The following is a 14,738-nucleotide window of genomic DNA, read 5'->3' on the forward strand; positions in this document are numbered from 1 at the left end:
GTGTGTACTGTGGAATGGAACCAGGTCACTTGGCTTTGTAGGCAAATGCCTTAACTGATAAGCCATCTCTCTATCCCTGCCCATGCTTTGTTTTATTTTATTTTATTTTTTTACCTATTTTGAAAATCTGGCATGTAAAAAGGAAAATGAAAAAGTTGTTTCTTGGTTGATATTTTTGTTGCTATGAAAAACTACCTGGGAACAAATGACTTATGAATAATATAGATTGATTGTGGCTTACAATTTTTAAGACTGAAGTCCAAGATCATATGGCTATATCTGGCAAGGGCTTGTGGTGTGTCATCTTATTTTACAAAAAACAAGTAACAACAAAAAAACTGGAGGACCAGGGAGCTTGTGTTAAAGAGAAAGCACACCATGGGTCACTTTACTTTACCACCTGTTCCTGATGTGACTAATTTAGTCTGGTGAGAGCAAGACCTCAGGTTACTTCTCTGAGAATTAACCCAGTTCTATAAGAAAGGCAGTATCTGTTCATAAGAGTGGTCCTGACCTACTCATCTTTTGAAGGTCCCACCACCTCTTATTATTACCACGTGGGAACCAGATTTCAACATATCTCAGAGAGGACAATGCATATTCAAATGATAGCAAGTTGGTTCTCTCCTTGTAAACTATGCATTTGAATCCACAATAGTAAAATGTTAACTCACATCTGGCTTGCTTCTAGCCTAATTCTTCCCCTTTCCCTTTTTGGGATTTGAATAGTGTTAAAGGAATTTAAACTAAGTTTAGTTTAGTAAAATATATTTAAGAAGGTAGAAATCTGGTGTTGAGGAATCAAGGTATGTATTCCAAATGATGATGATGATGATGATGATGATTACTTATTACTTCCATGATTGTAAACAATATCCCATGGTAATTCCCTCCCTCCCCCCACTTTCCCCTTTGAAACTCCATTCTCCATCATATCCCCCTCTCAATCAGGCTCTCTTTTATTTTGATGTCATGATGTTTTCCTCTTCCTATGGTGATCTTGTGTTGGTAGTGTCAGGCACTGTGAGGGCATAGATATTCAGGGCACCAAATGATTTTTTTTATCATTTAAGATTAACAAGGATGATAGTTATTTTTAGATTAAAAAATAGTTATAATGAGTCAAGTGTACATTTGTTCTTCATAATATTAAGCATTCTAATACATTTTAGTGATTTTTATTAAATTTATGTACATATTTGTTGCATATCTGTGTGAGAGCTTTATTGTATTTCAGGCTTACAGATTCCAGGGGAGGTTTCATCATGGTAGAAGAAGCTGGCTCACTTCATCAGATATCCACAGCAGAGAAAAAACAAACAGCCAGAGTTCAAGCTGGCTCTTATATACCTTAGGGCTCAAGATCTGCCCCCAGTGACATAATTCTCCCAGCACTGCTCTACCTGCTGGAGACTTATGTAGGAAGCTCAATCTTAATCAAAAATACCTGAGGCTGGGCTGGAGGGATGGTTTAGCGGTTAAGGTGTTTGCCGGCAAAGCCAAAGGTCCCAGGTTTGATTCCCCAGGACCCACATTAGCCAGATGCAGAAGGGGGTGCACGCATCTGGAGTTCATTTGTAGTGGCTGAGGCCCTGGAATGCCCATTCTCTCTGTCTTTCTCTCTGTCAAATAAATAAATAAAAGTACAATATTTTTTTTAAAAACCTGAGACTATAGGGACACTACATTCAAACCACCACAATATGTGAAGTCCTTTAAATCTACAATTTAAACTTTGTTGATTTTTAGCATGTAAGACCTATTTAAAGAAGTGAGGGGAGTATGAAATTACCCACTATTATTGTATCAAATCTGTGCTACCTTTTATGCCCATTAGGGTTTGTTTTATGAAATTTGGTGTGTATTTTACAATTGTCTTTCTAAGGAATTGCTGTCTTTTTCATGTTTCTTATGTTTCTGTGTTGCAGCGTGCCTATGTGTTGGACTGAATATCTCTTAATAGATTTTTTGTTTTGTTTTGGGTTTGTTTGTTTTTGTTTTTTGTTTTTTGAGGTAGGGTCTCACTCTAGCCCAGGTTGACCTGGAATTCACTATGTAGTCTCAGGGTGGCCTTGAACTCATAGCGATCTTCCTACCTCTGCCTCCCAAGTGCTGGGCTCTTAATACTTTTTTTTAAACTTTATTTTTATTATTTATTTGAGTGGGGAAGAGAATGGGCACGCCAGGGCCTCCAGTCACTGTAAACGAACTCCAGATGCATGCACCCCTTGTGCATCTGGCTTATACATGGGTCCTGGGGAATTGAACCGGATCCTTTGACTTTGCAGGCAAATGCCTTAACCGCTAAGCCATCTCTCCAGCTCCTCTTAATAGTTTTATTTGGGGATCATCTTAGTAAGCATCCCACTTTTGAGGGCTTACTCTCGGAGGAGGGTATGTTTTTTAATTGATTCAGTTAGTTTGTATCTCTTTATTGGTAAATTGAGGCCATTTACATTTAAGGTTATTAGTGAGAGATATTTGCTAATCCTTGTAATTTTTTTAATTGTTTTTCTGGTTTGTTGACTTGTATATTCTTTTTTATTATCTTACTTTGGGCTGTTCTAATATCATACATAAACTTAGTATCTTAAGCAACAAAGATTTGTTTCTCAGTTTGGGAGTTTGAGTAAGATCAGAGGGTTACTATGGCCAGGTTCTTGGTGAAACCCTCTTGCTGGTTCACAAGTAACATGCTTCTTGCTAGATCATTACACTTCAGTCTTCTTTTAAGGGCATTAATCTACCCATGGAAGATCTACTCCTTCACCTTATCTAACCCTAACCAGCCAAAATCCTCATCAAAAGTATCATATAAAGGACTGCAACAAGTGATACTTAGCTCAACTTAATTCATAAGGGTTTATTTGAGAGCAGATTGAATATCTGATCTGAGAAATTAATAGATATTTGTATTTATTGACTTGCTGTTCTTTTGATACAAAGCAAATGGATCTAGGACATTCACAAGTGTGGCAGAATATAATAGTAGAAGATCTGGGATGAAAGTTTAGATATCTGGACGCTAATCTCAGGTTGATAGTTATTATTTCTATGAACTTTCATCTGTCACTTTGGTTACCTGAGTGAGATCTTGCTGTTATTGATTAGATCCTTAATTTCCTCATATGTCAAATAATAAGTGCTATGTTAAGATATTAAAAGAACTAAATAAATAGCATGAGAACATCATTAGCTTTAGTTTCCTCATCTGTACTATTGCTATCCTGTAGAATCTGTGAGTCTGAGCCCTTCTGTGTATTTCCTATTGTGTATGTTCAGCTTTAAGAAACATTGCAAGGATTCTTTCTTTAAATAACTCAGCTTAGGGTCTGAAGAGATGGCCCAGAAGTTAAAGACAGTTGCTTGCAAAGCCCAACAGCCTGGGTTCATTTCCCCAGTACTCACACAAAGCCAGATGCACAAACTGGCTCATATATCTGGAGGTCGCTTGTAGTGGCAAGAAGCCCTGGTGTGCCTGCCTTCCTTTCTTTCTTTTTCTCCCTCTCTCCCTCCTTACAAATAAATAATATAAAAATAATTCAGTTTGTTTCTACAGAATGAGTAGTGTGAGAACTATAACCATGATATTTATCTGGTTCAAGAGTAGACTTCTTTGTTCTGATTTTCTTTCTCATTCAATAAAGAAAACTTTATACTGGCTTAGAATTTTCTTAAAAAGAAAAATGATGGTTGATTGAGTTCAATGACCAGGAAGACTATTTAAATCTGTCTGGGATACAGTGTGAATGACATTAAAATATGTGATTAGAATGAACATTTCTAACTCTACTGTGTGTCAGACATTTGAATGTGAGAGGTGTCCCTGCATGGTGTTTTGAGATAACCTGCTGAACCAGTCTCTACTTTGTTCAACAGGTGGGTTTTCAGAAAAGTCAAGTGAATGGAGCTCAGAAGAAGAGGAGCCAGTGAAAAAGGCAGGTCCTGTCCAAGTTCTTATTGTCAAAGATGATCACTCCTTTGAGCTAGATGAGGCTGCGCTGAATCGGATCCTTCTCTCTGAAGCTGTCAGGGACAAAGAGGTTGTAGCTGTGTCTGTTGCTGGAGCCTTTCGAAAAGGGAAGTCATTCCTGATGGACTTCATGTTGCGATACATGTACAACCAGGTAAGTGAGGGGCCTTCAAAATTCTCTTCCTTCGTGCTTCCTTTGTGTGCTTGCTAGTTTTTAGTATTTCTGTTTCTATCGTTATGTTCCTTACGTGCTTAAATGTTGCTGTCATGGTACCGCCATTCCAATCTCAGTGCTCTGAAGGCCACCTACACAGACTTCTGCACTCTGAAGCTGCCATGCTTTCCTGGAAAGGCAACTCAACTTTTCACTCCTAAAAAGACACTAGGGGCTGGAGAGATTGCTCAGTGGTTAAGGCACTTGCTTGCAAAGCCTAATGACCCAGATTTGATACTCCTGAGTACCCACATAAAGACAGATGCACAAGGTGGCACATGAGTCTGGAGTTTGTTTACAGTGGCTAGAGGCCATGGTGCAGCAGTTTCTCTCTCTCTCTCTCCCTCTTCCTTTCTCAAATAAATAAATAAAATATTTTAAGAAGACACTAGTACAATGAAATAATTATGAACCTTTATGTTACAGCATTTAGGATGTCAAATAGCTTTTACCATAACTTTTTTGTTTGTTTGTTTTTGTTTTTTGAGGTAGGGTCTCACTCTAGCCCAGGCTGACCTAGAATTCACTATGGAGTCTCAGGTGGCCTCGAACTCACAGTGATCTTCCTTCCTCTGCCTCCTAGTGCTGGGATTAAAGGTGTGTGCCACCACACCTGACAACTTTTTCATTTTAATAACTTTTCACAACATGCATGATGACATTCTTAAGGTATGAAGCAAAGTTTAAAGAATTTTACAGTGAACTTGGATACCCACCATCTGCATTCTTCAGTTAACACTAGTATCCTTGCTTTATAAGGTATGTCTCCATGTATTTATCTTTTTTTCTAGCCATTCATCACGGTATTACATGTTTTGATAAACTGCTGATATCAATATACTTCCCCATAAATGTTTCAATATATAGTACCTTTATGTTACTATTTAGTTTTTAAGGTAAAATTTACATACAATATAACACAAATCTTGTGATTCTTGACAGATGCCTATCCCTGTGTAGCCTAAAACCCAATATGGAACATCACCATTTCCTCAGAAAGTTCACACATAGCCTTTCCCAGTCAGTTTTCACTTTACTTCTCCCTCAGCAGCAACTGGCAGTGGCAGTTGAGAAAACAGTGTAACACAGAACTGAGACTTTAAGAGCCCTTGAATAAACTCAAAGCAGAAGGATAAAGAAAAAACTAAGAATGAAGGGACACAAGGTTAGCAATGGAAACATTCTGGTATTTACTTCTGCCCTTTACCCAGCAGAATTCTGAAACAAATATAAGTGCTGAAGAAGAATTGATATATTACCCAGAGAATTTTTCATTACACTGGGGAGGCTGAAGCAATAGGATTGAGTTCAAGGTAGCCCAGGCTAAATAGTGAATACCAAAATCCTATCATTAAAAGAAACAAATAAAAGAATTTTAGATTATCTATTTATATCATAGTTATCCATTTTTAGATCAATCTTTTATAGATGAGGTGTTTTTGAACAGTTTTTGTGATGTCATCTCTGACATCCGTCTAGCTTCAATTTAAACAAAGAATAGAACTACTAAAATAATTCAAGCTCTGACAGCAAGCAGAACTCTTACTAATCATGACTTAGTCATACTAAAAAACAGTCTTACTAACTCATCTTACTAATCCAGAATAGTAGTATACTACTTAATGTAGGCAAGAAAATTGAAAAAAAAATTAGTATATTTTCTACTTTTTTGGATTATATAATTTTAGGTATATTCATAGTTTTTTAAAAAATATTTTATTTATTTATTTGAGAGTGACAGAGACAGAGAGACAGATAGAGGGAGAGAGAGAGAGAGAATGGGCGCGCCAGGGCTTCCAGCCTCTGCAAACGAACTCCAGACGCGTGCGCCCCCTTGTGCATCTGGCTAACGTGGGACCTGGGGAACCGAGCCTCGAACCGGGGTCCCTAGGCTTCACAGGCGAGTGCTTAACCGCTAAGCCATCTCTCCAGCCCATATTCATAGTTTTAACTGGTCAACACTGCAATGAAATACTCAGTAGAAATTTGATATTGCCTATAGTAAAAAAAAAGTTTCCTTTTTCTGTGCCTAATAGAGCATTAATTAAGAGAGCAAGACAATATCTGAGCACTTGTTTTTCTGTTTGTTGAATAAAGGCATCTTATGTGGACCAAATTCCATTTCCATTTATGCATATGTAATTATCACTAATATTAGAATGTCAAATTTTGAGTTTAAAATAATGGGGCAATCTATGCTCTCTTTAGCAAATAAAACTGTTATTAAGCTTATTTTATACCTGGAAGGTAGCACTCAATAGCCATCATTAAGGAAATTTTTGAATGCATGTCTGAGTGAATGAAAAAAGCTACATGTTAGATCTTCCACAGTAATTATTTGCAAATGTCTTCCTAGTCTTTCAAAATTATTTTTCTAGGATAGGGTTTGTAGGCAGGTTATTGACCCGAGTTAATTATAATTATCCTAATTCATAACCATTACAACTTAATTCATTTAAATCTGCATCCTAATCTTTCATGCAACATTTTATAAGATTAATTTAACTTTCCACATCAGTTAGTATTTATTGACTACTGTTCTATGCCCTGTACTGTGCTAGGCACTATGGAAGATACCAAAGAGCACAGATTTTATCCTTAGGTATCTCATAGTATGGTTTGGCTAAGGAGACAGAATTAAGGTATGTGAAAATTTGATAGCATCATAAATTGTTAATTGTTATTTCTCAATAAAAGTCAGGGAAGGAACAAAGCTGTGTAAACAGGAATTATTAGGGGAAGTTTAATAGAGATGTTGGGACTTAGGATAGACTTTGAAGATGTACAAGATCTGGATCAAGAGAGAGAGAGAAGAACACTGTAGACTAAGAGAAATGAATATAGTATTACATTGACCAGAGAGTACAACTTCTATAGAAGAGAGCTTTTATAGTGGGGATGGAGAACTGAGATGGAATAGGACATACAGTTTTTCCAATTGTTGTAAGAATCAAGAAAATATAGGTCTTTGTAAGAATCTAAAAAGGAGAATAATGACAGGCAGTTGGACCAATTGTTGTAAGAATCTAGAAAAGATAGGTCTTTGTAAGAGTCTAGAAAAGATAGAATAAAATTGTCTTATAGGGATGGGGAGATGGCACAGAGGTTAAAGCCCCTTTGTAAAAAAGCCTGCTGACAGGGGTTTAATCCCTAGTACCAATGTAAAGCCAGATGCACAAGAGGCCCTGATACACCCATACTTCTGTCTTTGTGTCTGTCTGTCTCTCTCAAATAAATAAAAAATTTTGAAAAAAATTATCTTTTATACTAGTTTGTGATTCAAGTAGTCTATTCCCAAATTCCTCTGCATTCATAGTTTTGTAATTTGTATTTTATAATAGTAAGATTTGAGATTTAAGGATTATTGTATGAGGTCTTCCAAAACCTAGTAATTTATTCCCCGTAACACATATCACAATGAATATAACTACTATTAACAAAGGTTACCAATGACATAATTATTAAATCTCAATCTTTGTTTCTTGTCTTACCTAACCTTCAGTCTACATAATTTTCAGTTTCTTCTTCTATATCTTCCTTTGGATTCTCAAATCTCACTTATATTTATTCCCTTCTGTTCCTCCCACTGTTCTGGGCTTGGTTCAAGCCCTCAATCATACTTTTTAAATATTTTATTTATTTATTTATCTGAGAGAGAGAATGAGGCAGACAGAGACAGAAGGAGGGAGGGAGAGAGAGAGAGAATGGGCATACCAGGGCCTCTAGCCACTGTTCCTTTCTCCCCCCAGCCTCCATACTAAAGCATTTGTGTATGTCCTCACATAATATGCTTCACTTCCTCCTTCTCTCTTTCCCTCTTTTCCTGTTTTACTTCCTTCCTCCCTACCTTTTCATTCTTCCACCCCTTTGTCCTTTCTTCTCTTCTTCACTTTCTCACTCACCTCCTTCTCTCCCTCCCTTCTTTTCTTTGTTCCTTTCTTTTTCTTTTCTTTTTTTGTGGGGGGGGGTGGTATTTCAAGGTAGGGTTTTGCTTGTAGCCCAGGCTGACCTGGAATTTACTATGAAGCCTCAGGGTGGCTTCAGACTCATAGCAATCCTACCTCTGCCTCCCAGAGTGCTGGAATCAAAGGCGTGTGCCACCACACCCTGCTCTTTGTCCCTTTCTTGCTTCCTTCTTTCTTACCTTGAATGCCTTCTTCAAGTTCCTCACCCCCAAACTGCCTAAATATTCTTTCAGGATCCCTCTTTTATGAAGTAAGTGTTACCTTACCAAGAGTTTGTTGTTTAGTTTCCTTTGTTTCCATTCACACTCCATTCACACCTTACATGCACTGTCACTTGGCATACATGAATTGCACTAATGCTGTGTTAGCATGTTTAATTCCCTGGCTATGAGCTGCCTGTACCCAGAAATGATATCTGTTCATCTTTGCTATCCCCAGAACCTCGCATAAATTATAGCATCTTATTGCTCTTCTGTCATTACCTTTTGAGCAAATAAAGTGACTTCATCAGTACATTAGATGGGCACATATTTTTTCTTTTTGACTAGAGTTAGAAAATAATTATAAAAGCTGAGTAGAAAAATTATACATAACATATATTTTGAGTTACATATCATAGACTTTATTAAATCTATAGGAATCAGTTGATTGGGTTGGAGATTATAATGAACCATTGACGGGATTTTCATGGAGAGGTGGGTCAGAACGAGAGACCACAGGAATTCAAATATGGAGTGAAGTATTCCTTATCAATAAACTGGATGGGAAAAAGGTATGACACTTTTTAAGTGAAATTGAATTTTTGCTTGTAACATTAACTTTGAAAATGCTCTTTTGAAAACTAATTTTGGCCATTTACATACATGATCCCTGTTTAAATTTTTTGTTTAACTTTTTATTGATCACAGTAGACAAGATAGTGATAGAAATAGAAGAGCAAACTAATATTTATGTTGTTTCAATGCTGTATTTTTCTGTTAAGATTACCAATGAAAATTAATAATTTCTCTAAGCAGTAGCTAATTATTATTCTTATTTTCTGTGACATTCATAGTACATGTAAGAAACCAGCTTTTAAGTATTCAGTGATAATGGTTTTCTTTAGATTTGTACTGTTGATGTTCTGGTAGCTCTGGTGCCCTGGATGTTCTATACTGCATCAATAATATACTCTACTCGCCTATAGGTTGCAGTGCTATTGATGGATACTCAGGGAACCTTTGACAGTCAGTCAACTTTGAGAGATTCAGCCACAGTATTTGCCCTCAGCACAATGATCAGCTCAATACAGGTATGGAATAAAAATCAATCCATTTGATGGTTGGTTCTTTGACTAAAATTTATGAATATACATTTCTACATACATGTGGTAGTGAGTGAGACAAATAGAATTGGCAAATCATTATGCCATTTTTCTTACTTAGCACATCAGTTCTTATGATCTCCACAATAATGGAATTATTACTGTAGTCTTAATTACTGATCAGTTTTCAAATTGGCTGCTTTAATCTGAAAAGGTTTATTATTAATTTTTTTCTGTTAAAGCCTACAATAAATCCAGTAATATTAAAATTTTATGTAGATTTGGGATTACTTATTAAAAATTGTTTAGTGAAACAACTAAATTTATTTATAAGTTTATGTATTTATAATTTAGTATATATTATAAATATATTTATAATGTATTCATAAATATACAATTTTATTTTACATAATCAGTGGACATGTTTCTAAATGTAAAACTCTGTGTTTATATCTTTTAAAGGCATTTTTAGTTAGAAAAAAATAAATGTTTTTATTAAAAGCTTTTTATTTTTATTTTTAAAGTACTATGGGGGTGTTATTATAGGCTTTCTAAATTTTCATCAAAGTCATTGAAGAGTTTTACTATATTCAAAAAACATGTAACTAATATAATTTTGAAGACTAGTTTTAGAAATTTTCAATTAACTAGAGAGATCAGGAAGAAAGGGTAGTAAAGAAACAAAGAAGATCAATATGTTTTAAAGATAAGACAGGAAAGGCAAAACAAGATGAGTCAGTACAATTGGAGACCATCTGTGCATGGGAGATGCTAGGAGTGAGAGTGAAAGGGAAGAGAGGGCATCTGTGTGGTTAAGACTGACCTGGAATTAAATTTATGGTCTCAGGCTGGCCTTGAACTCATAGTAATCCTCCTACTTCTGCCTCTCAAGGGGTGGGATTAAAGGCATGTGCTATCATGCTAAGGAATTTAAAGTAAAAGTCATGACCTATGATTGATGCTTTTTGAAATCTACCTTTTTAAAAATTTATTTTAGTATTTTTTATGAGCGAGAAAAAAAGAGTGCATCTAACTACAGCAGTTAGACTCCAGATGTGTATGCCACTTTATGTGTGTGCATCACCTTGTGCTCAGACGTCACTATCACCTTGTGTGCATGGTTTACATGGGTTCTGAGGAGTTGAACCTGGGTCCTTAGGCTTTGCAGGCTTTGCCTTAACTGCTAAGCCATCCCTCCAGCCCTAAAGTCTACTTTCTGAATAAGCCCTTAAAGTACCAACTTAATATCTATATATTTTAAAAAATGTTTGTTCTTCCAGTTTTTTAAAACATTTTATTTATTTATTTGAGAGATAAAGAGAGGGAAAGAGAGAGAGAGGCAGATAGAGAGAAAGATAATGAGCACACCAGGGTCTTCAACCACTGCAAATAAACTCCAGATGCATGTGCCTCCTTGTGCATCTGGCTTACATGGGTCCTGGAGAATTGAACCTGGGTCTTTTGGCTTTGTAGGCAAGCACTTTAACTACTTAGCCATCTACAGCTCAAGATCTATATTCTTTATAATAGTAAAAACTTTACAGATGTAAGTTAAAATTAGTTTTGTTATATGCTTTAATATTTAATATTTATATTTGACCTGAATACATTGAACTTTTTAGTTTTTTGTTTTGTTTGGTTTTTCAAGGTAGGGTCTCATTCTGGCCCAGGCTGACCTGGAATTGACTATGTAGTCTCAGGGTGGCCTAGAACTCACAGCAATCCTCCTATCTCTGCCTCCCAAGTGCTGGAATTAAAGGTGTATGCCACCATGCCCAGCATGTTGAATTTTTTTATAGAAAAACTCTGCTAAAATTTTACTACTTGACTATTTTAAATTGTTGTTTAAAAATGGTGTCATTTAATATATAAAGGATGCTATTTGTATCAATACATAAACATAAGTATCTTTAACTTGTCTTTGATGCAGGTGATATTTACCCCTTCAAAGAAAACAGCATGTCACCTTAATGCTATGATATAAATGTATAGGGATATGTTAGCATGATATTCAGCACCTAAATTTCTGTGGTGGGACTTTCTGTAGGCATAAATTAAATAAGTTGTGAACAATTACACATTATTTTTTCAAAACAACAGTCTTCCAGTTGGCTTATCCCTGTAATCCTAGCTTCTCAGGAGGCTGAGGCAAGAAGATTGTAAGTTTGGGCAAAATGATAAGACACCCTCAGTGAAAAATTAAAAGGGGGGGTCTTGTGGCAAAACTTAGTGGTAGAGTACTTACCTAGTGTGTACCAGATCCAGGGGTGGATCCCTCATACCACAAATCCAAACCATCTCACCCCCTACACATAATTTTCCATATGTGTCATTCAGATTTGGATTGGTACTCTTTTGGTATTCTTGGAAGGGTGTTTATTTTTTAATATTTTATTTATTTATTTGAAAATAGAGAGAGATAAAGAAAAGAGAGACATAGAGAATTGTAATATAGGCATACCAGGGCCTCCACAGCAAAAAAAAAAAAAAAGTCCAGCTGCATATGCCACCTTATGCATTTGGCTTATGTGGGTACTAGGGGAGCAAGCCTGGGTCCTTAGACTGTGCAGGCAAGTACCTTAAAACTACTAAGCAATCTTTCCAGCCCCAAGGGTGTTTATTTTATTGAATAAGTTTTTAATTATGTTCATAATGTCATTTTAACTTTGGAACTGTAAAGCAGGTGGTCTAGTATTTCTAGGACATTTTAAGATCATTACATATTATTTCTCAAGTTTTCTTTACTCCTCCCAAGGTCTTATACATGTTCTCATGTAAAGATGTATATGAGAGTTCATTTGTGTAACAACTGATATTTATAAAAGCAGAGAATGACCAAGTGCTTACTTAGGGTGATCCTAATTATCTTCTCATTTTGACTTGTTTTCATAATCAAGGTATACAACTTATCCCAGAATGTCCAGGAGGATGATCTTCAGCACCTCCAGGTAATTGCATTTGCACTTTTGTATGTTTGATGGTCTTTTGGATCTGCAAAGCAGAACTTTAGGGAATGGTTTGGGAACACAACCAGATAACAATTATCTTATTGTCAGGTCTCTTGTTATTGTGTGGATGTATTTATTCCAATTCAGCTTTCAAATCCCTTTGCTCCCATAAAGTTACTTATATTATGAGAGTATATATGTGAAAATATTTCCTACCTCAAAATGGAGAAAGAAATGCAAAGTTGAAGTCTTAAGGTCATGAATTTGGCAGTTGTTGCTATGATATCTGTTATATGTAAGATTTCTATCCTTGGAACTATTTTGTGACTAAGAACAACTAGAGGTTGACTGATTGCAATGAATAGAACCATACTTCAGATATGAAAACCTCAGTGATATCTACTTTTTAATCCTTCATGTTTTATAGAGGAGAAAAATGAGAATGAAAAAAATCAGTGACTTGCTGGAGCTCATATGGCTAATTAATGGTAAAGCAAAAATACATATTGGGTCACCAGGCTGGCATGGTATTCCTTTCACTCTCCAAGCAATTAGAATCTGAATCATTAAGGATTAGATATTTCCTAAAGTTTTTTTCTCATCTCTGTAGAACTCTGTTTCTTTCAAACTGATTCATGTTATTTTTGAGTAGAATAACAAAATTTTTGTCTGATTGTCCTCCTTCTATATATTTTACAGAAAATTTTACTTCCCACATATACTTCTATGTAGGCAGACATAGCCAGGTAGCAAAATATGAACCTTTGGCAAATACAAAAGGATAGTAAAGCAAATTAGTCCATGAATTAGAAATATCATTTAGAATTCACTTCCAGCATTGCTACCACATATCTTTCTGGCATTTCACACTGACCATTTATGATAAATTGGCAATACATAGAATAATTATTAAGTGCTTTTTCATAAGAACAATTACTTTTTTGAGCATGTGCTTACTTTTCAAATTACTGACATGTTGAGTCCAGTCCAGATATTTAGACATATCTATAAAGGACTAAATTTAGACTTTGATATTAAGTAAGCAGCATCTTTTATTATTTATTTTTTCCCATAAATTAATGTAGTGGTGGCAGAAATATGCCAAAAAAGTTGAACAGTATAAAGCCCTTAAGATGAGATAAGAAAAGAATGAGGGGGGATGACTAGAGAGGCTGCCCCCACCACTGGCTGTTTATTGCCCTTGTCCCCTTTTGTAGTTTATTGCAGGTTTAACTTTAATGACCACTTACACCTCATTGTAATTTTTGTTTGCCAAGCTGTTATATTTTTACAAATCTTTTGGAACCTGCTGGCTCAACTGTCACATACTGGTGTAACCCATGCTTGCTTGTACTATAAAATCCCTAACAAACTTGAGTTCAGGGTTGGCGTCATTACAGTCCACGGGCTTAAAAATACTTCTTCTCCTTCATCTGACTCAGCTGCTGATCTCTCAACTTCCAGAAATTCTCATAACAAAATAATAAGACCTTGGTCTTTCTGAGAAGTGACTGTGAATTCAAGTTATATTTCCACACATTTCTAATGAACATGTGCAATCCCTGGACCAGCTTCCTTGTAGACACATCCCAGATTTCATTTCATCAGTCTAATCAAGTGCCTGGTAATTGTTTTCTAGATTCCCACTGCTCCCACAGGGAAGAAGGCATGACATTTACAGACGGGAATGGGAATACTGAGTGTCCACATTCTAAGAAGCCATATGGCTTAGTAGCTTATGTATGAAAGGGACATTTCCTGTGTCATGTGGGGAAACCTGTTCAGCCAGTCTGAATGATACCCTCATCAGAAGACCCATCACAATTACCTCCTGGGCCTCCAAAATCTCACATTTGTGATAATGCAAATACTCATATTATAGTGCCTCAGGATCTTAATTGGAGACAGTGAAAAATAAGAGAACACACAGTACATTTGATTTTCTACGTATAAAGTCAAATGCCTAATTCTTTTGTAAGTCTTTTATACCTTTACATTTACTCAGGCCACAGCTTTTATAAATGTATCCTACATGGTATATGGTTCGCTAATCTTGGATATGTTCTGATTTGGAATATCATTTAATGTGTTTTCTTCCCTCACCTCAAAAAGAATGTTCTCTCTTCTAGACATAAAAGGTATTAATTAGTTTTAGGGCTGGAAGTCTAGCTTAGTAGTAGAGCATGTGCTTAGCACTCATGAGACCTGGGTTCAATCCCGGCACACACAAAAACTGTACTTCATGTCCTTAAGTTTTAGATATTTTGCCAGGCATGCCCAGCGCTTGGGAAGCAGAGGAGGAGTGGGTTCAAGGCCATCCTGATGCTACATAAGT

The 14,738-nt window shown here is 36.1% G+C and overlaps 1 protein-coding gene across 2 annotated transcripts in view; it reads left to right on the plus strand.

Annotated features, from left to right (window-relative positions):
• Atl1 (atlastin GTPase 1) overlaps nucleotides 1-14,738 on the plus strand; it is a 67,520-nt gene that overhangs the window by 18,584 nt on the left and 34,198 nt on the right. For both annotated transcript variants that reach the window (XM_004649168.3, XM_004649169.2), the window contains exons 2-5: nucleotides 3,880-4,127; nucleotides 8,790-8,924; nucleotides 9,339-9,443; nucleotides 12,353-12,403. In XM_004649168.3, the coding sequence (XP_004649225.1) occupies nucleotides 3,880-4,127; nucleotides 8,790-8,924; nucleotides 9,339-9,443; nucleotides 12,353-12,403 (539 nt within the window). The remainder of the gene's footprint in view (nucleotides 1-3,879; nucleotides 4,128-8,789; nucleotides 8,925-9,338; nucleotides 9,444-12,352; nucleotides 12,404-14,738) is intronic.

This window comes from Jaculus jaculus, chromosome 7 (assembly GCF_020740685.1).
Source record: "Jaculus jaculus isolate mJacJac1 chromosome 7, mJacJac1.mat.Y.cur, whole genome shotgun sequence".
NCBI lineage: Eukaryota > Metazoa > Chordata > Mammalia > Rodentia > Dipodidae > Jaculus > Jaculus jaculus.